Source organism: Calidris pugnax, unplaced genomic scaffold, assembly GCF_001431845.1.
Source record: "Calidris pugnax isolate Ruff unplaced genomic scaffold, ASM143184v1 scaffold225, whole genome shotgun sequence".
Taxonomy (NCBI): Eukaryota; Metazoa; Chordata; class Aves; order Charadriiformes; family Scolopacidae; genus Calidris; species Calidris pugnax.
Window position 1 is genome coordinate 3,106,812 of NW_015091072.1, and position 25,277 is coordinate 3,132,088.

The 25,277-nt window shown below is 39.9% G+C and overlaps 1 protein-coding gene across 2 annotated transcripts in view; it reads left to right on the plus strand.

Moving 5' to 3' along the window:
* Positions 1-25,277, plus strand: part of GSK3B (glycogen synthase kinase 3 beta) — a 173,944-nt gene that overhangs the window by 93,001 nt on the left and 55,666 nt on the right. For both annotated transcript variants that reach the window (XM_014957155.1, XM_014957157.1), the window contains exons 4-7: positions 7,397-7,507; positions 10,669-10,799; positions 12,552-12,658; positions 22,481-22,578. In XM_014957155.1, coding sequence (XP_014812641.1) covers positions 7,397-7,507; positions 10,669-10,799; positions 12,552-12,658; positions 22,481-22,578 — 447 coding nt within the window. The remainder of the gene's footprint in view (positions 1-7,396; positions 7,508-10,668; positions 10,800-12,551; positions 12,659-22,480; positions 22,579-25,277) is intronic.

Sequence of the window (25,277 nt, forward strand, 5' to 3'; positions counted from 1 at the left end):
CAAGACAGCAAGCATGGTTTCACCAAGGGTTAAGTCCTGCCTGACCAACCTAGTGGCCTTCTATGATGGAGTGACTACGTCAATGGACAAGGGAAGAGCTACAGATGTATATCTGGATTTCTGTAAGGCCTTTGACAGGGTTCCCCACAACATTCTTCTCTCTAAATAGGGGAGATATGGATTTCCTGGGTGGACTGTTCAGTGGATGAGGAATCGATTGGCTGGTCACATCCAGAGGGTAGTGCTCAACAGCTCAATGTCCAAATGGAAATCAGTGACAAGTGGTGTCCCTTGGGGGTCCATATTGAGACCAGTACTGTTTATATCTTCACCAATGACATAGGCAGTGAGATTGAGTGCACTCTCAGCAAGTATGTAGACAACACCAAACTGAGTGGTGCAGTTGGCAGGTCTGAGGTGGGATGCCATCCATGGGACTTGGACAAGCTTGAGAAATAGGCCCATGTGGACCTCATGACGTTCAACAAGGCCAAATGAGGGGTCATGCACTTGGGTTGGGACAACCCCCAGTATCAATATAGGCTTGGAGGACAGGTGAATGAAAAGCTGGACATGGATCGACAATGTGTGCTCGTATGCCAGATGGCCAACCATATCCTGGGCTGCATCAAAAGCATCATGGCCAGCAGGTCAAGGGAGGTAATTTTGCCCCTCTACTCTGCACTGGTGAGACCCCACCTTGAGTACTGCGTCCAGCTCTGGAGTCCTCAGCACAGGAAAGACATGGAAGTTTTGGAGCGAGTCTACAGGAGGGCCACAAAAATGATCAGAGGGCTGGAGCACCTCTCCTATGAAAACAGGCTGAATTGGGGTTGTTCAGTCTGGAGAAGAGAAGGCTCTGTGGATACCTTATTATAGCCTTTTGGTACTTAAAGGGGGTTGTAAGAAAGATGAGAAGAAACTTTTTATCAGGGTGTGTTGCAATAGGATGAGGGATAATGGCTTCAAACTGGAAGAGGGTAGATTTAGACTAGATATAAGGAAGAGATTTTTTTTACAGTGATGGTAGTGAAACTCTGGAACAGAGCGCCCAGAGGTGGCAGATGTGCTATCCCTGGAAACATTCAAGGTCAGGTTGGAGGGGCTCTGAGCCACCTGATCTAGTTGAAGACGTCCCTGCTCATTGCAGAGGCATTGAACTTAGATGATCTTTAAAGGTTTCTTCCAACCCAAACTAGTCTATGACATTACGGGGCACAAAATAAACAAGAATTGGTAGGGGTTCCCAAATTCTCTGTATGAGTGACCTTTTTCTTTACCGTAGTCTCTTTAGAGGGTAAAACTATGACAGAAAATGTCAGTGGTTTTGTTTTGTGGGGGTTTTTTTGCTCTTAAATCTGAGATATTGGGAGGCTTGACTTCTGCCCTAATGCTACCATCACTGCTGACCCAGTTGGCAGTTCCTACCTACATCAGACTGTGTTATGTTGAAGAGTAATGAGCATTACAGACAAATTTGGTAAGTTTTGACAAGTAGGTACAGGAACAGAAGTCTTGGGACAGATCATGGTTTTCAGACCCAGTCATGAACGGTGAGGGAAGAGGAAAGGACATTCTTTGCCCGACATTTGCAGTACTAGTAGAAAGTATTGGTATCCTTCTGGACACTGAAGTTGAGTCTTCCAACTGCTCTTACCCCCTGGAGTCATCTGTGTGAAACTGCAGCTATACGTTGGGGCTTATGGTTCCTTTACTTCAGTGGAAGCCACAGCTGTTTTGAATAGAAGTGGTTGTAAACTGCAAGTAAAAACTGGCATATGTGGCCACTGGATGTCACCATTCTTTCATAAAATAAGGTCAACTATAATATTTTTTGCATTTTCAAACTTTTCCAGTGTATCGTGTTTACTCAGTAGTTAGAATAGGAAGGCTGCAAGTTCTCTCTTTGTCTTTGAAAGCGGTTCCGTGGTCTCTGTATCTTTAATGTACTATGTCAGCCTTCAAGATAAGGAGGAGGGTGGGTGTCTCATAGTACTTGATAAGGGTATGTGAAGTGCGTGCTGGTTGTAGCTTCAAGAAAAAGTAAAATAATCTTTTTTTTAATCTAGGGCAAAAGCTGTGTGACTGAACCTTGTATGTTGTCTAAATCTAGATGGCTAAGCCAGGGTGAAGGACATATCTTACCTCATAATGACACTCTGATGTTTAAATAATGCATTCTGAAAGAAGGCATAAACCACGTGAAATGCTAAAATCCGTTTTCTTGCTTTCCAAGTCCAAGTTAAATCCTTCAGCACTTCTTGACAACCCTTGTGTAGACGCCATCCTGTCAGTAAACAGCTTTGTGTGTAGCACCTATCTCTAAAACATCAGTGGTGGGGTGCTGTCATATAGTAAAGAAAACACGGTGCCCTTGAGTAAACTGACTGGCTTATGTATCTCGTGTAGCCCCCATACTGGTGCCTTGGGGATGATTTCAATAAGAAGTGCTTTCTTCCTTAATTTTGAGAGGCATATTCCTTAGTTTTAGGCTTATCACTTATCTGTATGCTTTTAGCTTGAATAGGCAGGTAAGGTGAGTTTCTTCAGAGTGCTGTTCCACATTTACTTCTCCAAATGTGAAGTTAGTTAAGAAACTCCTGTATTGGTCATGTTTTCTCATTTGTGCTCATACAGCTGGTCAGGTGGAGTCCGTGTGAAAATTAGCTTAATTAAATGATCTGGGATTGGGACACCAGAAACACCACCACATGGTTAATTATCGGCCTGAAGATGAAAAGTGAAATGAGCACGTTCATCACTCTTTCCAAATGCTGACCAATAAGTTTAGAAGAAAGAACAGCCAGTATAGTTTCTTAACCTTTTTTATCCTGTTACTTGATGCTCACAGAATTTTTCTGTAGATTCTACGTAGGACTTACAGTCCAGGAGAACTTCTAACATGTTACTAGATGCTTACCTGGTCTTCAGAGTGTGCCTGTGATCCTCTCTTCTTTTGCCCCCAGTCTGCTGTTTGGCACGTATGAATTCCATGGCTTCTATCATCATGTTGTTAAGAAGGGGAAATAGTTGGACTGTGACTGACTAATGTTGATTGCAGTTTTATACATGCACTTTTAAATGTAGTGTGAGATACATGGCAAAAAAAATAATCAAAGCTGGTGGAAGCCACTCAGGATTAATTTGAGGGGTATTGAAACTGGGGAGGATCATAGAGAAGGAATATTTGGACTTTCCCTGCAAGGAACAATCCAGAAGAGCGAATCTTTGAATTCAATAGCTATTGCTTTATATTGGCCACAGTTAAGCTCAACTGGATGATGCTCAAAACAGGTTAGTTGTGTGGATTGAAGGAGAGAAGAGTTTTAAAAATGGAGTTTGAGACCTCCATGCAGCCACATAACATGTAATGCTCATGTGCTAGGGTAGTCGTACTTGCAGCCTCTTTTATCTCCAATTTCTGATACAAAGAAAAATACTAAGTTGCTAGAAAGTTTTGGCTCTTGTGTCCTTGCCTTTCTCATGCCTCTTGTTACGGCATTGCCTGCATTAGAATTTACTTATATGAAGTGTTTCCAACCAAGGTGAAGTGGTCCTTGAATTGTCAGTTCTTGAGAGGTGCAGAGCAGTTCAGTGGCAAGGCTGTGGTTATTTGGCTCATAACAGAGCAGTGTTTGTCAACTGAGGATTTATCTGCCAAGTGGCAAAAAAGGGGCTTCTAACATCTGAGGCAATTGCAGTTACATGACCTGTATTGCTAAAATCAAAATCCATATGAAATGCAGTGATCCTGTACTTCAGGACCTGTCTCCCTGCCCTCCCCACGTTTTTAATTTTAAAGAGTACATGGTCATAACCTTAGCAGCAAGCACAGGAGAACATGGATGCACAGAAACATTTGAGCTGCCAAGGAAAGCTAATAATCTATTCAATTCCAATGTCTGTAAGGGGGGAGTGAGTAATTAAATGACATCTTGTGTTTGTTTTCTGTTGTTTATACGATGCAGTCTCCTCTGGACCTTCCTGTCTCTGTAGAGGCGTTTCAGAGGTGCTCCTGATGGTTAGGTTACCTTGGTTGGTTACCAGCTCAGCGATTTTTTGAAACAGCAGTGTGGAAACAAGTCACGTGTAGAATACGTGGTGAGGTTTGAAAAAGGCTTCCTGTAATGGAAAGATAAGCCGTGATCCTCCCGCTTGATCCTCAAGCAGTTGCCCTCATTTGGCAAGCTCTTTGAGCTAACCCTGTTTCCTATTGCAATACATCTGGGTCACTGGAAAAATATGTGTTTAGGAGGAATGCATGAGGTAGGCAAACCAGGTTACATCATCCTCAGAGCTTGTCAGGCCATGACTGCTTTCTGGCTTGCACTGAATCTTGTTCAGGGGAATCCAGGTGACTTGGATGTTATTTTCATCCAGTTCATGCTCACAGAGAAGGGTGAGGGCTCTTAAAAACTGTATTCTGAGCGTTTATCAGATTTGTGCCAGGTTACATCAGGAGGAGGTAGGTCAGAACACTTGAATCATCTTTAATTCATTAAAGTAGTCATTTAGGGCGCTTGTGAAGTGTCAGTTGCTTGTGGTAGGAGTGGAGTATGCTGCTATTTATATAGCCAGCATCGTGAGTCTTGCCTTTGTAGTTGCATGTTAAAGTTCTGGTACATCAAATGGTACATCAAAACTTGTTTGTTGGTTGGGGTAAAGGTGTTCATGTGCCTTTGTGTATTCTAGGTGCTAATGGGTGATACACAGGAGCAATACCATGGGAAATCCAAGTAGTTTGTTCAAATACCGTGGGTAGCATAAAAACTCACAAGGATTGGTGGGTGGGTGCAAAACCAACCTCTCTACCTCAAGGCTTCAGATGCCTTGATCTATCTGTGCTGGTGTCATGCCATGCCATTGAATTAGTCCTTTTTCCAACAGAACGTAAAATAAAAATCAAAATGGAGGTGAGAAAAATAAAGGTGGTATGAACTGAACAGAGTTCTGTAATTCTCAAAACTCACTGTTGTGAAGTAGTGTAGGTGGTTTAATGATCACATATATTACTGGTTTACATGTCTCCTTTTACTGGTACGACGAGAGGATAATAAAATCGTTGTAATTCCATTTCTACTCATTTTTTTTCTGTCTCTCTAATCTCATGTAAATCTTTTTGATACATGGAATATGAATCCCCTGAGTGGAAGTAATCAGCCAGTAACGGAGCACTTTGTGCAGTGACTTGTTTCCAATAAAGCTCTCCAAGAGGAGGCAAACATTAGACGTATTCATCAGGTTGTATCTACGCTGAAAACAGAATTCATGAGACTGTGTTTTCTCTTGGTATCCATGTTGCATTACCAGGCACAACTTTACTTTGATTTTTCAGGCCATTTATTTTCTGTACTTATTAACAATACCTTGGAAGCTCTGACGTAAGAAAAGGTGGTGGTGGATTTTTATTGGCTTGAAGTGAAAGTCAGGAAAGGAGGAACTTCTCTTGTTGCAGAGGAACAAGTGCTAAAATGCAAGGAAGTAATTTTCTTGCATGCATTTGCACATCCATGGAGTTCCAAAGTTATCTGGTATTTCCTCTGCACTGCTGGTAGTTGTCCCTCCTCATCCATTTCAAAAAGTTTGTTCTCCAGCCTGGTTGTAGATTCCTTCATGTTGTTACCCAGTTCCTTGGGTGGTACTGGAAAAGGCACCGGTGTCAGCATGGTTTCAGAGGCTGCTGCTTCTTGTCTGTGTTGCGGATAAGAGCAGGTACAAGTTAGTGGGCCATTCACATTTGCTTAGTGTTGTTGCAATTACCACGGTCATTTAAGCAATGACACTAAAAAGGAGCATATTTTTGCAGGGAAGAGTGGTGTAGGCAGGGCCTTGCAAGGTGACTTGGCCTGTTGGGAAGTATTAGCAGGAGCTATTAAAATGTCACAGGATCACTGGGGTTGGAAGGGACCTCTGGAGATCATCTAGTCCAATCCATCTGCCAAAACAGGTCCACCTAGAGCAGGTTGCACAGGAACTTGTTCAATTTACTGAAAAGACAAGCTTTTGGTATCAAATAATGGTGAGCAGAGATCTTGAATTCTAAGTTTTTAACAATACTGAAGACAAGCAGTTCTTTGTGTATTGTATATTCAAGGTGTGTATTTCTGTGTGCGTTACCACATACCATTTCCTTTCTCACTGGAGAGTACTGCTCTCTGCTGAGACAGGATTGAGACAGGTGAACAGAGCACTGTGAGAGTAACACAGCACACTCCATGCTTGCAGTAACGTGCTAAGTCACAGTAATGTTATTAAATTGCTATAGCTAAATGAGGTTTGCTTTTGAGAATTAAGATACATAGCCAGTGGATGTGCTGTCAAGGGACTCCATTTGAAGACCTGGGAGTTCTGTACTGTTTCCATCCAAAATCTATATGTATTGTCTTTCTCTATAGAAAGATCTAGCTGTTAGTGCAGCAAGCACAGGATAGATTACTTCTAATGAATTCACTTAGCTTTCAAAAATATTTTTTCAGGGTGATATAGTTAATTATACCTACCCCTTCAGCCCCAATATTAAATGTATTCATAGTCTTGATAGGATTTGCACAGAAGACTGCATTAAAATATCAGAATTCTTTTTAAGACCTGTTTTACTGCTGAAAATTCTCAGTTCCACAGTAAGGCACTGTGTGATTATAGTACTTTGTCATGTAATTCCTCTTTGTTCCTTCTTTCCTTTGCTAATGTACTCTGTAATGAAGTACCTTATTATACAGCTACATTTGTTGTTTCTCTGTGTTACGTTCACACAGACCTCTAACCTGATCCTAGATACTAAAAGCCATACTCGAGTCTTTGTTTATGTTGTGTTCTGTTTTGCCATGAATAAGTTCACCTGTTTAAGCTGGAGATAACTGTGACATCAAAATGTGTATTAAAAAAATGGTTACAAATGTTAATACTGGCTTACTGTATATGAATGGTCAATACGTATTATTAATCCCTTCATGGAAATTCAGTAGGATCAAAGTAATATTTCTAAAAGATGCAGAATTTTTAAACTTTTTTTTGATGTGGAGTTTGTGGGATATGAGTTTCAGACTTTTAAATTTGCACTTGTTGGGTTTTGGCAGGGAAGGGACTAATGAGTTAATAGACTGCTTTAAATAATGATGCAGGTGTCACCTTGAAATATCTCCTAATGAAAATATTGAATGGGCAGAACAATTATATCCTTGTCTGCATTTATAATCAGAAAATGACTTATGTTGGAGACCATATTAATTAATGTGACCTTAAACGTAAGTTTGACTTGCACATTAGTGCACAAGTGCAAAGCCCTAAAAGAAAAACAGTTTGGTGGCAGCTCACACACCCACTAAAGATATTTATTTGTATTTCATGCTTCAGATCTATTGCTGATATGTATTTTTTTTTCTCTATTCTCTTTCAGAAAGATGAGGTGTACCTCAACTTGGTGCTGGACTATGTTCCTGAAACAGTATACAGAGTTGCCAGACATTATAGTCGGGCCAAACAGACACTCCCTATGATTTATGTCAAGGTAGGTAACTGATAGATCTGGTTAGATGAAGAAGGATATTATAGGAATAGACTCTGTGGATACCTCTTTTCTGACATAATTAGTTTTCAGAAATTTTTAGGAGAGCATACATCTTGAGGCAAGAAAGGAAAGAGATTAGGATAGTTATTTGTTACTGCGAAGGATGAATAGAGGCAAGAGTCTTAAAGCAAGCACTTCTGATTTCTCACTTTACAAAAGTCTTGGAATGGGTAGGGGAGACCGAGTGTGGGAGGAATATTTTGATTTTTAAGCAGTTTAGATAGAGACTGACTCCAGCAAGATTAGCAGCTTCAGTTTCCTGAGATGATGAAGACACAATAGTACAAAGTTCAGGAAGTGAAAGAGGATGTCAGGAAGAATAGTATTCTCTTATCTGTTATCTTCCCCCTTTTCTGGCATATGACTAAGAGTTCATGTGCCTCTGTTGTGGGCTTGAAAGGCATATTTTTGTCCTCTTTCCCTGCACTTGGATCTCTTGTCTTGGAAGAGCTACATGGGGTAAGAAGTTTGTATTGCACATTGTAGCCCCAAAACCTCACTTAAGTTGTCTGCATCTTTTGTGGTCTTTTTTCAAAGTGATTAAAATGAATAAAATCCCATTTTCTTTGGTCAAACACGGGACCTGTCTGGGTCTCACAGTTCCATTTCATATTGTGTTGACCACAATCCTCATGGTTTCACGTGGTATTAACTTTTTGACATGGTATCCAGGTAGCATTAAATGGAAATTGGCAACAGATATTCCTGATTTGTATTGATTTCTCCAGACTCCTCTTTAGAAGTGTAATGCTATTAACATTACTGAAGAACAAACTTCAATTTGATTGAAAGGAGATTAAACTTACAAAGATGAAAGTTATAAATAGTAATTATTCCAATAACAAAGTGTTGTACCGTAACGGTATATGCATAAACTGTAAATGGCATGTCTCCACAATAGTGAGCTCTGGGACCTGTCTTTAAGAAAGCACAGAATCTTATCATCCAGCAGTAAGAATTTATACTGTAAGGTCACTCTGCTTGGTCTGTTGGTAGAGTGGCATGTTTTCAGGTCATATGCTGCCCAAAATTTGTTAGCCTAGCTTTTGATAAACTGTTCATATAGCTTTTGTTAGTACTCTTGCCCTAATTGCTTTTCATTATGGAGACTTAAGAAAAATTGTCCTTAACTTATCCTGAGAGAGAAAATTCTGCTTCAGCTCTTTCATCTTGCTGGATACTGGGGACTTCCTGTTCTATGTAGCCTGGAAGGCTGTTTTTATTTTTCTGGCAAGGCAAGCCTTTCTCATAATCCTGTATTTAAAAAGATCGTGTTACCTTGATGTCATTAAAGCTTTTGCAATTTTCCTGACATCTTGGCTACACAAAGGTCAGATCATATGTATTTGTTCTCTTCTAATTGATACCTGGGCAGCTCTTCCCTGGGTAACAAAGAAACTGCTAAAGAACTGCAGGAAAGCTTTTCTAGTAATCTTTCTGTTAATTTTTATTTGTAACATTTAACATGCTGTAAGAAATTCTTGGAAATTTTGTGTTTGCTCTGCGGAGATGAAAGGCATACTTTCTAAATCCCGCGTGTGGTGACTTGACTCCTCAAGATAGAGCAATCTTTTGGATTATTTTGCAATACACTTGCACAATACATACTTAACGTGTCTAGAACAGGCAATTCAGAAAACATGTTTGTTTGCTTTTCTTTGTGTGGAGTTGTGGTTTAGAGAAATAAATATGAAAACTAAAGACCTAGAGCCAAAATTAAGGCAATTCTCTTCCCGCTCCTACCTTCCCCACCAAATGAACAACAAAAAACAAGGGAGAAAGAAAGAGTGAAAGACAAAGATAGTGGTGAAAGTGAGGCAAATATGACCTGATAGCAATATCTAGCAATTGCACACTGTTTTACAGACCATTAAAGGTGGACTCTGGAGAATGAGCTTAGAAGAGGAAAGTGTGGAGTTGTTACTCTAGTACAATGTCCTGCCTGTAGCTTTCTTGATTTTTTTTAAATTATTTTTTTTTATGGAACCTGTGGGGAGACATAACAAAGATGACAACCTGGCTGCCTGTTGTCAACCTTGAAACAGGGCTTCCCATGCCTTTGTAACTGTATATGCTATACAGCCCTAATTCTGCAACAGCTTTTTATTCTTCATAGCTGTTCTTCATAGTGTGTGGCTCCAGAATGTGGACATGATCCCCTTGCCCTGTAAGAATCATAGAATCATAGAATTGTCTAGGGTAGAAGGGACCTTTAAGATCATCTAGTCCAGCCATCAACCTAACTCTGATTTAAAAAAGTAAAAAATTTTCCTGATACCCAATCTGAACGTCCCCTGGTGCAACTTGAGGCCATTTCTTCTTGTCCTATTGCCTGTGATTTGAGAGAAGAGACCATCCCTGCCTCTCTACAACCTCCAAATCCTGCCCTGAGAAGCTCTTGGCTACATAACACCTCCTTTTGCTGTATTCCTCCTTGCTAAGGGGCTGGTTAGCCTTGGACAGGGGCAGAGCAAACCCTCCTTCAGCGTACTTGTTTCTGTGCCTTGCATAAAATTACTCTGAACAGTTGTTTTTGTCTGCCCTTTCTTTTTGCCCAGAGATTTGAAATTAAAATGAATCTTGCTCACCAAGAGCAACTGGGAGATTCATTCAAGTGACAGGCTGAGACACTACCATAGTCCTTGGGCAACATTTAGTATGTTGTTAATAACTTCAACTAAAGGGTTTTCTTTGTTGGTTGTTGTCCCCACCCCAAACCCTCCCCTTACATAACCTGGAATACTTCATTTCTATGAAGAGGCTGATTTATAAAGCAAACTGAAACTCCTTTATTTTGTGGATTTTTTTTATGACTACTTCTATTTATAAATGTTGGGAAGCAGGCACTTTTTTTTTTTTTGAAGTTGTGCTCATTTTTGGAAGGACAAATGAACAAATCTGAACAGCATGTAGGCTGTGTGGCAAAGGGTGGGTGGGGAAGGTAGGCGAATATCTTGTCCTTCTTCATAGCACTAACAGGCCTTCAGTGGGGTCTTTTTGGAGTGATTTTGGCTTTCTTCTAAAAAGAGTTTGTGCTAAATTAATTGTTCACCCTGTTTCAACTGAGAAAGCATGCCTTACGCAATGTTTCTGTGTTCTAGTTGTACATGTATCAGCTGTTCCGGAGTTTAGCCTATATCCATTCCTTTGGGATCTGCCACCGGGATATAAAACCACAAAACCTCTTGCTGGACCCTGATACAGCTGTTCTAAAACTCTGCGACTTTGGAAGGTAAGCGCATCTGTGGCCTGAAGCCTGGCCAAAACAGCTTCTTTTAAAGTGAACCTAGGTGCAGTTTTGCCAAAAAAAACACCCTTTGAGTTCCTCAGAAGGTCTTCACTTGTAGTTTTGATAGATAAATTATCAATACTCCGTTTTCCTCTTAAAACGATTTCAGGAGTTTGGGGAGGGGGGAGAGCTGGAGCGAATCAAGATGGGGGGAATTAAAATTCAAGCCTGTTATTATGCAGGTATTAAAAAACAAAATGCGCCGTCGCATAGGGAAAATACTGCGACATGGAAAAATACAACCAATTCTTAGGGTGAAATATGTTTGGCGAAGAGATGACAGGTGCAGTGGCACAGTAACCTAAAAAGGCTAGTGTTACACTTTATTAGTCTACTTGTATGTATACCAATTCACTTAATATTTCAAATACTGTAGGGGCTGCAAATCAAAAGCAGCACTTCTAATTGAAGCTGTTAGATAGTAGACATCTTATTATCTTAGGTACATTTATTTCCATTATCCATTCAAGTGAATCACCTTCAGAGTCCAGCTCCCATCTTAGCACTGATACAGAAATTCTAGGAATCTCCACTGAGACAGGAGACAGATTTCTCTCTGGGAAAGTTGAGTCTTTAGATTATGCTCTAACTTTGCAGACTGAAATAGTTGGGGCTTATGTGCGAGAGGTCACAGAAGCTGCTGTTGCTAAATTCTGCTTGCCCGTAGTGAGTGGGAATGTCAGATGGTGGTTATTCAAGCAGTGCATCGTCATGCCTGGTGGCTCGGGAATCTCCTCCTCAGCTCTACCTCACCAGTGTTGGAGCAAAATAGGAATCACACTGAAACTTAGAAGTAACAGTGCATAAAAAGGTGGTACTTCCTCTGTGTTAACAGTGGGAATTTGTTAATGGTAGTTTCTAAATAGAAAACAGAAAACTTGAGACTTTTTAAAAACAGGCTAAATGGGTAGTGGGAATCCTTCCCTCAAGATTGAGAAGACTTTCTGAAACGTTGGATTTGGTTGGCTTGCCACTCAGCTGGGTTTGCTGCTGCTTAGTTGTATGTCATATTTCTGAAAGAGCAGTTTTGTCTCAAGGGTCTTTTCTGTTCATGTTAATTAAGAAAAAAGTACAGTAAGTTCCTGGACTCATGTTCCAAAAGTAATGTGCTCTCATGTTCCTTTATTTTCTTAGATTCTTCCAAAGGTAGTGGTTGGGGCAATACTGTAGGTTAGATCCTTTGTGGCTGATCTCTTTGCAGTATAAATGAAGCCTTCATGTTAATCATGCACCATTAACATGTGACTACGATGGCAAAGGTTTTTTTCCTTTGTCTCCTTATACTGCACCCCCTTAAACAGCAAAGAGCCAGAATGTTCTGATATAAAATAAAATAAAAATTAAAAAAAAATACCCTATGTTCTGGTGCGTGTCCAGAGCTTTGAACCTTAAAAGGTAACTAGATTTGACTGAACTGTATTCTGTCTTCTTTTTCTTTGTAAACAAACCTTTGTACCTGGCAAAAGACAACTGCCAGCCAAAAATCTGACTCCAAATATCACCTAGATTGTAGTCAGAATTTCTTTTGCTATGCCCAAAAGTCAGAATGCCTTTTGCTATCCTTAGAAGAACATGGTACTTCGGCATTTAAGAATTGGGGGGTGGGTGAAGAGTGCCAAAGCTTAATGTTGGTCTGCACTGCAATACTGTAAAAATATTCATTGCTGAGATGCTATTATTTTGTTCTCTTTTCAGTGCAAAACAGCTGGTTCGTGGAGAACCTAATGTCTCATACATCTGCTCTCGGTACTACAGGGCACCAGAGTTGATCTTTGGAGCCACCGATTATACCTCCAGTATAGGTATGTATGGGTATTTGTGGAAATCTGTACCAACTGCCTGAGTTTTTATTCTGTAAAGGTTTCCAGAGATCTTGGACATAATTCCCAGAGGCAGAATTTGATTGTAAATGAGCAGGTATGACGACTTAATGAAATATACACATTTTGTAGATGGCTGCTGTGATTGCTATGCCTCTTGAGATTTCAGTGTCAATTCCATTAGGAAAGGGGCTTTTTTTTAAGGTATGGGGGGAAGTCTGATTTCAAGCAAAAAAAATCCAGGTAGTTTTGCCATTTAACTTAAAACTAGGTATGAGATCTCAAGCCAGAAAAGCGTTTTGATGACTTAAAATATATTTAAAGAATAACTGTAGAAATATCAACTACTGCTTCTGATATGTTGTGACTTAGACACAAATAATTCTATAGTTTGCTTTTAGTAAAGAATTTTTTTTTTGTGGGAGGGAAAATGTGGCCTAATGATTGGCTTCAAACTCTCTTGACAGTTTTAATATATTGTGTACAGTAGTCTTTCTGATTCAACTTGTTCTGTTAACTTATGCTGTCCTGAAGTCATTAATTTTGAACACGAAGAAGCGACTTCTTTCTAATACCTGGCAGGTAGCTGTGTCATGGAAATGTTAGGGAAGCTGGAGGTTTTGGCAGAGGACAGGGAACAGTCGGCTTTTCTTACGGTGGAGTCCTAAAAATGAATAGCGAAGTGAAAAATCATAAAAATGACCAGCAATGCGTCAGCTGGTTGTGGGTAACTTCCTCAGTTTTTCAGTTAGGATATTCCCTGGGCCTCCTCCTATGTGCTAGAGCTAGAAAGACGGGATTTAGCTCTTGGATTCCCCACTATTGTGCTAAGCTTCTAGCTTGCTTATGGACTTGAGTTGCTTAGGCAAGGTTTAAGATGTCCAAAAGGATTTGGAGATTATGATCACCTCTTGGCAGAATATAACCAGTTAAAGTATGTTTAAAGTTAGTGTGTTTTAGCTATGGTTAAACCTAATGGCTGTCTGACTCATTTCAACTCTGCAGTTTTTTGAAAACGGAAGCATTCCTGAAGACTTACTTGCTCTCACTAATATTTTTTCCGTTAGTTATTTTTCAGTATGTGTGATAGCAAGACTTGTGTATCTACCTGGCAGAAAAAAGAGGCAGAACCATAAGGAGTCTGGGGAAAGTAATGGCACAATAAAGATAAAGGGGCAGAACTTATCTAATGGTTGGCCGCTGCCAGAATTGGCAGCCCAGCGCTGCTCTTTCTTGCCCCTGGATCCCCTAGCTCTCATGGTTTACTGTTTAATATGCCAATTCAGCTTCAGCTGACAAGAGACTTTGGGTTGGGTTAACTTTCTGCTATATTAATGAGTTGAATCAGCATTACTGTGTAGTCTGATAAGCAGCAGAGCCCAGGTATAAGCAAAGTGGCAGGAGCTCATGAGTGAGAGGAAGGCGGCTGATCCTGGCTAATTTTGCCAGCTGAAAGCTAATAGATTGGCTAAGCCGTGTTATCAGAGTGCACTGAGACACCTTGTTTCAGAGGATAACTGTATAAAACAAATATTTTAGGTGTCACCAGAAGAGACTGCTTTATAGATAAGCCTGTCAAATGTCTCTTGCTCCAACTGTATAATGGCTTTCATCTTGCACTTTTTTGTAGAACGTTCTTAAAGTTGCTCTTTCCATTTTGTTTTCTTATCTGCTGGTCTCTGAAGTAGTTCTAATAAAAATATCATTCTAAAGTGAGGAGTTTTATTTTCCATTTGCAAAAACATCCTTAACTTCAATTGTGGTTCAGACTTTCTTGTGCCCCCTCAAAAAAACCCTTGTCCCTCCAAGCCCTTTCTCTGAAACTTGCACAGAATAGCTTGAAAATGAATTTCAGCAAATATTGGTTCCTTCCTATCCTTTCTTCCTTCCACTTCCTTCTCAACAGAATCTTTGCGTTTGGGAGCTGAGAAGTAATGAAATGATTTTACAAACTTTGCAGTTTCAGAGTGTTCTGTAATATGTTAGAAATTCTAAGGGTTTATTTTTGTGAGGCTGCTGTTTCCAGTGGTGAAATACCATGGTATTTCTTAGTTCTTGCTAGATAGGCAGCAACAGCATTTAGTGAGAACTCCTCCCTATTTTTCATGGGATTGCTCATCCAAACTCAGTCAGCTTTATTTGTACACCAACCAACAAGCACAGGTAGGTTTATTAACTGAGAGGGAGAAGAAGGTACATTTAATTACCAGTACTTTATCCCAAGCTCAAGGTATAGGGAACTGTGGAATGTTTCATATTCTAATGTGGCATTTTAAACCTTTTATTTTTAATGTGCATGTGCTTGTGGGTTTTAGTTCCTGTTTTCTTCTGATTTGTTAGCACAGCAGCCTTTTCCTGCTGTAGAGTCTTTTTCTCTTCTTTAAAAATTCACTTGCGTGTGTGGTAACAAAAACCGAACTTAAATGTCAGGTAGGGATCTTCACTCTTCTATTTAAATACACTATCTTAAAATGACAATAAAAATAAAATCAGTGAGGAATACGAAGCCAAAAAGGGTTCAGAGTATAACTATTTTGTCCGTTATCTGCAAGTATCCAGCTGTTTTCCTAAGGTTTTTGTTGTTTGCTAACGTTACTGCAGGGCCTATAATTGTAACATGATGTGATTCAGTAACTATTAGAAGTATTTCTGAGCAGGAAGTGATTTTTAAGCCTAGGAAGTGACACTGTGCTGGCCCAAGACTGGCGGTACGGCCAGCCTGCGTCATGACCATGTCAGTAGTTAGCCATCTTGTTTAGCACTGTAAGGGGAGTTGCATTAGGCTTTCTGGCTTGGTCTAGCTTGTCTTTTAGCACTTGAATTTGTCCTTGCAACATTACTTACTTTCAGTGTAGCAGAAGCTAAAGATAATTCCAGGTTGTGGTTTACCATCCTGGATATCACAAAAGAACTATAAACTGGCTTTTAACTTCTAGGATCTTGATTATTTCATCAAAGTGCCTGACTTAAATTCTAGCCCAGAAGGTCCCTTTAAAAATAGCTCACAGCCAGAAATTGTGTTTGTTGCACTTCTGTGAAGTACATTTGTGCATTAGTGCTGTATATAAATATATATGATAGTAAAAGTAGCATCAAAACACATTTACTGCGGTTGATGCCTCTGTGTGTGTCATCCAGCAGGCCTAGGACTGCTATTAAAATAATGACCTGGGAAATGACCTATTCAAGTTTTTAAATAATCCCTGTTGCCAAATAGCTACAAAGCAGGGCCATTATAGTTCTGTTGTTCCTGCATTGCAACTTTTAAGGATTTTTTTTTTTTTTCCAATGGTCAGACACAAGCATTCATGTCACTTGGGTGCCTTCAGAGCTTTTATGGTTCAGACCTTCCTGCACCTTTGACTGAGTTCTGCGAGTGTGTGTGTGTCCCTGAGGCTCGCTGGGGATGGCATGGAGTTTTGTTCCTGCAGCTGACTTGTAGGAGGTTTGGTTTTTTTTGCAGACCAAGCCCTTCAGCTATCCCTTGACAGCATTTTGGCTGAAGCTTCTGCCTCGCAGGTCTGTGTGTGTTACGCCATCCCAGAGTATGTTGCTGGCATGCTGCTGGCTGCGCTGGTCAGCTGGGCACTGCTGCCCGCTGAAAAACCATGGGATGGCTGCCCACATTCCCCTACAACAGCCTGGAACAAACAGGGGCTGGAGCTGGGGTGGGTGCAGATGTCTCTGTTGCCATGTGATCCTCTTGCATAGAAAAAAGCTGCGCAGATAAGTTTTACCCACAGAACATTTGGGTTTTTTACTGGGTTAGGTGATGGGGCAACGGAGGGCTCACCAGAACGTGGTGGTGCTTCTGGATAACAGGGGTCTGATGGTCTCAGTGTGTTTTCTCCGTCACTATGCTGGCAGGAATTGACAGTGTTCCAGAGGGAGCATTTATAGCCACTGGCAGGGAAAGATTGATCTGTGTGGCTGTATCTCTGGCTTCTCTTGGGGTGTCCAAAAATAAGTATCACGAAGTTAGTCGTTCACTTTCCTAGCAAGCACCAGGACTGAGGGAGAGAGTATTTCACCTCAGCAGTCTGGAGCAGGAGTTCCTCTGGAGGTGTGTGTAGTTGGGCTGTATCAGAGTTTCCTGGGGAAGAACAATCACAAACTCTGTCCCAAGCCTGTTGCCAAATAGTGAAAAGTATTTGCCTTGATCTCTCATATGGCAGCTTCAAATGCTGAAAATAAGCCCAGGCATTCATTTAGCGGACTAATCTATCACGTCATTGTAGTTTCAGCTCTTCATTGCAGAAAAGTAGAGATACCTGTGTTTAGCTTTTGTTCCAAGTACTGGAAGAAGCATGGCTTTCCAAGCGTTTTCAGCTTTCAGCCTTATTTTATCTCCATTATGTGTGGATCTGCAGTGGTTTGATGTGCAAAACTTGCTCTGATGTAGCACGCATGCCTGTAATCCAGAATTTTGCTCTTGTTCTGACATCCTAAGAAGTGTTCCAAACCAGCATCAATGAAAAGCACTTTGTGTTCTGGCAGTTGGCAACGAGAAGCTGCTGATTTTATGACCTCCTAGGGCTGCTTTTCTGACTCCTGGTTTCTTCCCTGCTAGTTTGTTTCCACAGTTTCTAGGGCAGCAACTTCGAGCCACCTCTAAGATGGAGGAAGTCCATCAAGATCAACAGATAGTGGGGCAGAGATGAATAGATGGGGAGGGCAACTTAGAAATATAAATATGCCCCGCAAAGTGTCAGATAAAGGAAAAGTCTTAATTTGTACTAAATAGATGAGAGCAGGCTTATTTTTTCTTTTCTTTTTTTTTTTTTTTTTTAATTTGCCTTTCCTCATGTCCTCCAAATAAGTAGTTAGAGGAGCTGGAGCGTAATACAATCAGTGGTGCTCAGGCTGTGAAGAAGAGTTTCTCAGCTTGGAAAGGCAGAATTTGTAAGATTGCAAAAATGAGATTTGTATACGTGGTATTCTGTCACAGAAAACTGAAAATGGCCATTGCCTGCTTGTAGAATTTATCCTAAGGAATGTATTTTGCAGGTTGTCCTGCCAGATGCCTCTTCCTGAAGTAAAGACTTTCCTCATGTCCTCCAGATAAGTAGTTAGAGGAGCTGGAGTGGTGCTCAGGCTGTGAAGAAGAGTTTCTCAGCTTGGAAAGGCAGAATTTGTAAGATTGCAAAAACGAGATTTGTATACATGGTATTCTGTCACAGAAAACTGAAAATGGCCATTGCCTGCTTGTAGAATTTATCCTAAGGAATGTATTTTGCAGGTTGTCCTGCCAGATGCCTCTTCCTGAAGTAAAGAGAAATTTTCCTTTTCTTACCTTCTATAATTCTGGAATGGCATTCAAAAGCAACAGAATTATACAGATAATGTTTTTAGACAAGTTAATGTCCACCGAACAACTGTGAAGATCAAGAAAGTAATATAAACTTAAATTCATTTTTAAAAAGTTTTGTAGTATAAGAGGCTATATGAATTTGTGTGCTTACATTGGTGCACGTATTTCACACATATTTGTCTAAAGTGTTCTTCACTCTACAACAGGTATGGCATTAGCTACTGTTATACCATGTGAAAGCAGTCTGCGATAAGCTTATTTGAGAGTTGCTTTTGACTGGCACTTGCATTTACTGTCCATATTGTTTATAACAGTATTTGTCTAAAGTGTTCTCCAGTCTACAACAGGTATGGCTTTAGCTACTGTTATAACATGTGAAAGCAGTCTGCAATAAGCTTATTTGAGAGTTACTTCTGGCTGGCACTTGCATTTACTGTCCATATTGTTTAGACTACATTTCACTAAAGGTATGAAGAAGGTAGCCTTGCCTACTTTCTTCTGCTTAAAATTAATAGCTTCCAGTATTCTCTCCCAGAATTTCACATTGTCCTAACTAGTTTGGCATAAGGATCATTTGTTGGCTTGATTAGTGTTTTCTGTTATGGTTCTCACTTACATTGTTTATTAATTAGTTTAAAGCATGTGAATGATGGTCATACACATACAGACATGTGTGCCTTACTGCACATGTTAAGTTTAGAAAATGCTTCTCTTCCCATGGGAACATGTAGTTACACCCTCAGCTTGCTCTGAAAGACTATTAGTCTGTAATAGTTAAACTCTGACTGTGCTAAGGAAGAAGGTAGTTATACCCTCAGCTTGCTCTGAAAGACTGTAATAGTCTGTAATAGTTAAACTCTGTGCTAAGGAAGAAAAGGGGCTAGGAAGAAGCTATCAAAACCTAATATTAAGTACCTTCTGTAGTTACACCCTCAGCTTGCTCTGAAAGACTATTAGTCTGTAATAGTTAAACTCTGACTGTGCTAAGGAAGAAAAGGGGCTAGGAATAAGCTATCAAAACCTAATATTAAGTACCTTCTCACTTCTTTTAAATACCGTCTTTGAATATAGAATGTGGTACATTGTTTACTTCAGGCTTGAGAGAAATGTTACCATCCAATTGGGGAAGACAAATTTCAAAATGCCAGATTCAAAAGAAAAAAGAAAAAAAAAAAAAGGGGGAGGGGGCAAAGAGGCAAACTATACTGGAGCAAAATCTTAGTCCTGTTAAAGTCGATGGCATAAATTCCATCAAGTTTCAGCAGAGCTGAAATTTCCCAGTTTCTTCCTTTTTGTACATTGCTCACCAGAATCGTATAAACACCGATGTAAATTGTGTTTTGTTGCCGGCCCTGCTTGGAGCTGCTGAAGTTACCTTCTGCTCTCTGGCTTTAGTTGAGGATGCTTCAAGGGTTCGTTCACTTCCTTGCCCAGGGAACATTGCCCAAGTCCTAATTTGGAAGTTAGTGAAATTACACACGTGGAAAAACAGTTGGGGATTTTGGAATCCCTGTAGCTTATTTCAGTGTGTGTTTAAAGTGTTAGCAAGTAAAATCAAGGAAAAATAAATTGACTTTTAACAAGGCATAAAATCACCCAATTTGGAAGATTTCACTGCGCGAGGACCAACTACATACATTTCCAATAAATTTGTTGTATGTTTGATGGATTAAACCCATCGCAAATACAGCAAGTATTCCTCAGACCTTGCCATCTATTTCCTCATTACCTACATCCTTTTTCTCCTCTCTCCCCTTGTGATGTCCTCAGCTTTCTTGTCCACTCTTTCTGCTTGGCCTTTTCCTTTGAGCAAAGACCTGCACATCCTTCAACTTGTCTGCAGCTGCAGTTTGGCAGAGTGGGGACAAGCTTGGCGCGTCCTGCAGGGACTGAGCCCTTCTCTCCTCAGCAGCAACATGAATGCACGGTCTCCCCACTGTTTTTACAAAACTTCTGCAATGGTTTCCATACTTCTGCCTTTCAGACTTGGCTGAAATTGGCTGGTGGAGCATGAAGGCATTTACAGAGACTGGGAAAGGATAAAACCATACAAAGCCAACTTCGTGGAGCAGCCAGACCAGAACAGTTTTAAAAAGCCACAGTCTAATTTGAAAAAAATCACGCTAGCATAGTTTCAAAATTTTTAAAGGAAGTGAGTTGGGAATGCTGACTTACTCTGATTTTGCATATGTACTGTCAGATACTTTTCCCTTCCTGTAAATTGTTTCTTTTTCAGTGCAAAGTAAGGATTGAAGTTGTAAATAATGATTACAGCTTTGGGGTACCACTTGTTTTATATACTTAGTCTAAAGGACTCAGCTTTTTCAAAACCCTTTAAGGTGCCTTTTAAGTTGCAGTACTCTGACTGCTTAGTACATTTAATCTGTTCTTCAATACTTCTGAAGAAATCTGTGCTGTTGTGTATTTTCCTATCAGCCCAACATGCATGGGATGACATCTAAAGTGATTCTTTGCATCATCTTTTGTTGTACATGTTGGTCCAACAGCAGGAGCTATCAGAGAGATGTTATATTTAGCATCAGATGTAATTAAAGGGTCTTCACGTGATGTCACCTCCATTAATTGTCCAAAAGAGATCTTAGCACCTTGGTAGCCGTGCCAGCTTTTATTATCTATGACTAAAAGATCAAAAAGCATAATCTGGTTTGTTTGCTTGTTGGAATTCAAGACTCAAACTTCAGATTATTTCTGGTTCCTGTTTGTATTGTAAGTAGTTATTTTTTTAGGATAAACCCTGATGCGATGTTTGTACTAAGGCATTATGTAAAAATGCATCCATTTGACTTGGAGGTGAATGATTTTGAAAGCTGCAGTAATGAGCAGTGCTTGCTGTCTACTGTATGTTACAATTGGTCCATATCTTCTTGAAAAGAGGGGAAATAAGCCCTCTCTTTCATTTTAGAAATGGGCGAAGGAGGAGTCTGTTCTAACTCGCAGATTATTTTGTTAGCAGTCTTGAATTCCTGAAAGGGGTTTTTTAAATTACTTTTTGCATCTGACTTTTAGAGATTGTGACAAAGTGATAATAGACTGCTTAGAGAATTGTCTGGGCTGTCTTCCTTATGCAGACCTTTAGCCATAGCTGACACTGTTGTGTGCATCCTGCTTCCCAGTGGCATAGTTTAAACATACTAAGGGAGCGAGGATTTCTGTCACAGTGTGGGTTATCTCAGGTTGGAGACCTCAGGCCTCGGGAGGTAAATTCTCTGGGGTTTGAGTTGTTGTGGTCCTACTGTTACTTTATGGGGAAGATCAGCTTGTAGAAGTAGGCAAGAGTTGGAAGAAAGATGGGCGGGGAGAGACTGGTTTGATTCTTTTCCCTTTTAGGGCATTACAGTATTGTGCACTTTACAAATCTTTGGTTACTGATTGCTTGTTTCAGGTTAGATTTCAGTGTAAGGTTTCACATACACATTGAAAAAAATGATGACTTTTTCTAGAAAACCTTATAGTCAATTTGGGTTTTTTTGAGAAACGGTACTCTGCATTTAGATGCAATACTTTCGGTGTGTTGAGTGGCCTGAACTTCAGTATTTGGTATGCACTTCCAGCAAATTCTCACAAACATCTGCTACACAGTGTTTCCTGTATTCGCTTCATTAGATTTTTCATTCAAATTAACAATTTCAAAAATAAAATGCTATATGCTGTAGTATGCATAGATGCATTCTTAGGCTGCTGTTGTAGTATTGAATTGTCTTCTTTATAAGTAAGAAGATATACCTATAATAGATTATGAAAAATTTCTTTGTGTAAAGCAGTAACTGCTAGTGGCTTTTGGCGTATGTATGAAAATTAGTTGATGGCTTCTTCTGTGGATGTTGTTGACCTCATCTATGACTTGCAGTTCTGTTGTCCAGCCAAGTTTGCAAAGGGAATTGGGATAAGGATTAGGTCTTGATGTGACTGAGTTAGTGAGGCTCTCTACCAGATTCCTTAATCATCATGTACTTCAAGATACAAGTAATACTTGCAGTACTGGTTCATCTGCTAGTGTATATATATATGTATATGTGGATGAAAAAATGAGTCTATTCAACATTCAGAAACAGTAAAACATCAGCCATTATGGTAGATTATACCTATGCATAATTCATGATCAATGTGATTTAAAAACAACACAGAGTTTGAGGAAATTTAATTTTCAGATGGCAAGTGTTCTCAGGTCTTTCCCCTACATGTGTAAGTTTTAATGTCAATATATTACAGCATTTAACATTATTTTCGGGTTCTGATTTTCTTATGGTTTGACTTCTAAGACTGTCTGCCTGCCATTGCTTTATGCCAGGTATCTGTGTTTTCTAGATTAACATTTAGGAGAGGAATGTTTTTTAATTTTGGCTGTGTTACAGTATTAAAAATGGCAAAGAAGAAAGTAAGTAGCTTAAAACTGCAGGGTTTTTATATAAATGGCCTAATATGTACCTTTTACTGATACCTTTCCCTGTCCTCTATTTCTTTCCTCTTTTTAGATGTGTGGTCAGCAGGCTGTGTATTGGCTGAACTGTTACTAGGACAACCAATCTTTCCAGGTGACAGTGGTGTGGATCAGTTGGTGGAAATAATCAAGGTACGGAATTTTAAGTGGCTTTTTTGTCTGCATTATTCCCTGGGAATCAGCATGAAAACATGCATTATTATAACCTTGTCAACATATATATTCTGTTACCATTGTACAGGGTGTTGCGTGTAAACTGTGTTTGAAAACAATTCTCGTGCTTTTTGACAACTTGGTGATCTTTATTTGCCCCTCTTTCAGTCATGCATATGATATATCATCTTTTAATTGCATCATTTCTTTCCCTCTTAAAGGATTTCACTTTCAGTGTGCTTGGAAATATGCTTACGTACTGAGCCAATATTTATTAATGTGTGATTTTCATTCTTTAAGAATATGGCTCTTTTTCCTTTGTTGTATGCAATTAGTACTTGGCTTTGAAAACAGTGTTATTAAATTTCCTTGTGCCAGATTCTTCGCATATGTAGCCTTCTTCTCTTCTTCCCTCCTTCCAGGGAGGTGAGAGGGGAGAAAAGGCACTCCTTTTTTGCAGATGGAGAATCAGGAAATGTAGGGGCAAAGATCCCTCCTGAGTCTTGTTTTTCAAGTGGAAAAGACCTAATGTTTCAGAATACATAACATTTATATATCACTTATGTCCAAACACATCTTGATTGATTTCATTTGGTAAGCTGTGAATATTCTGTCATTCTCAAATTAGAGATACAGAAGAATAATTCGTAGCTTAAAAGATTGGTGTCTGACTTCCCAGCACCTTAGTCTCCCCCACCTCCCTCAACTTCTGCAATGAAGGAAGCAAGATTTCTAGAGAGAGAGAGAGCTGTATAGCTTTCCTCTGAACCTATACTATGCACTTAATAAGATGGGAGTATTACAGAGGATAAGATGTGTGCACATGGTGTTCGGCTTTACTGATTTCATCACCACAAGATGAAAAGAATTGAGAATTTCCTCCTTGGTTTTGTCACTGAACTGCTACCTTGATGCATATATATTTGTGTGGCACGCTGTGAAAACCCCCTCAAAGCCAAAATGTGTGGGTAGAAGAGTAGAACTTCCTGCTTGCATCTATCTTATTCACTAGAAGAGCTGCTGGTGTCCTTGTACCTGTCCTAACAGAGTGTATGACACCAACCAGTGCCCAGTGGTCATTCTCCTGCATGGAGGACATGGGCTGGTGAGGCTCAGTGTTTCTGTGGCCTGCTCTCTGGTCTCAGTGGGGTGTTCTCTGACCTTTCTAGGCTCTCACCATGTCTACTCCAGCCTTTGACCATGTAACCCTAGCTTCTATTACAGTGAGTTTATGTCTGTCCTGCTGGAAATCTTCCAGTCAACAACTTTCCTCTGGATGCTCCATGTCTTGCACCTACTTCTCTTACAACTTTATTGATTTCTTATTATTGCCTTTCTGCCCAGTGTATTTCAAGTTCAGCATATCCAAGCTGGGTCAGTTTACATAGGAAATACTAGTGGAAAAAGCTGATGATGGCACAAGTGACAATTTTTTCCTTTTGAGAGGTGTCTTGGAGCAGAGTGCTTTCTGCTACTCTGCTTTTATGAGAAGTGGTCTCTGTGAACACTTCAGATGGCCAGAGTTCCACGGGAGTTTGTGCAGATAACCTGTAGCATTTCCCTGTGGACTTTTTCAAAAAAGTCCTGTTTTGTTTCTTGATTCATGTCTGCAATCCTGAGAAACTATGTCTAATGAGGTTTTTTTTGTAAATACAGCTGTTTGTTGTGGTGACAGTCCTGTAAGTCCTTCTGTGGCTCAATCAGAAATCTGAGAGTAGAGAGGCCTTATCAGCAAAACCATAGTGCTCTGCCTTGCCATTTCTTTGATTTTCACAATGGGAAGGTAAAATAATCAAGAAATAGATGTCCTCTCATTATTGACGTGTTTGCCAAGCAGAGATTGCGGAGTGGTTCAAAGTTTGCTAGGAGCTGTTACCATCAGTTGGACATTTTCAGTTCTGCATTAATGGAAGTAAACATCTGTGAACTAATAATTTTACAGCAGGTACATGCTCTGATTGTGAGGATTCTGCTTTGTTTACACTTGAGTTAAGTTGTATTGAAGCAGAGGGCTACTTAAATAAAGTTGCTGATAGCCTGTGCACCATCTGTAGTTTCTTTAAATGACACTGTCATGAGTGGTGTGATAACTTTTATTCACCAATTCATAGCTGAATACATAGTACTGGCAACTAATGTCATTTCTCATGACAACCAGAGCAGTATCCAGTGTAAAGGCTTGAGCTTCAGTAAACTATAGCTTGAGATGTTAATTTTCACCTTTGCAGAAACAAATTTCTGAACAATTTATTTAAATGTAGAAAGGGGGATACTGAATGATCATCCACACCTGTGTTGTGTTGGGGTTTTCTCATCTTCTGTGAGATAAGTAGCCCCTACACATAGAAATTAAGTGAAACAAATACGGGGATAACTCCATTTTATAGTAAGCCTGGTCTCTTCAATTAAAAAGTTGCAATACTGAGTATGTTTTAGGAAAGTCTGAGAGAATAAATGCTGTAAATCTTACAGTAGTAGTCACAAAAAAGGATGTTCACTGACTAGTTAAGGAAGTATGATGGAAAATGTGAGCCTGAATGGGTGGGTGCCATGAATATTTTTCTGCCTGTATATTTGTTACTATGGCAGCATATGTTCTCAAGGCAACAGTGGAAGAGAGAATGAGCACAAACTGCAGGAGCGGACTGTTTTACAATGCCTTTGTCTACCAAATCTTG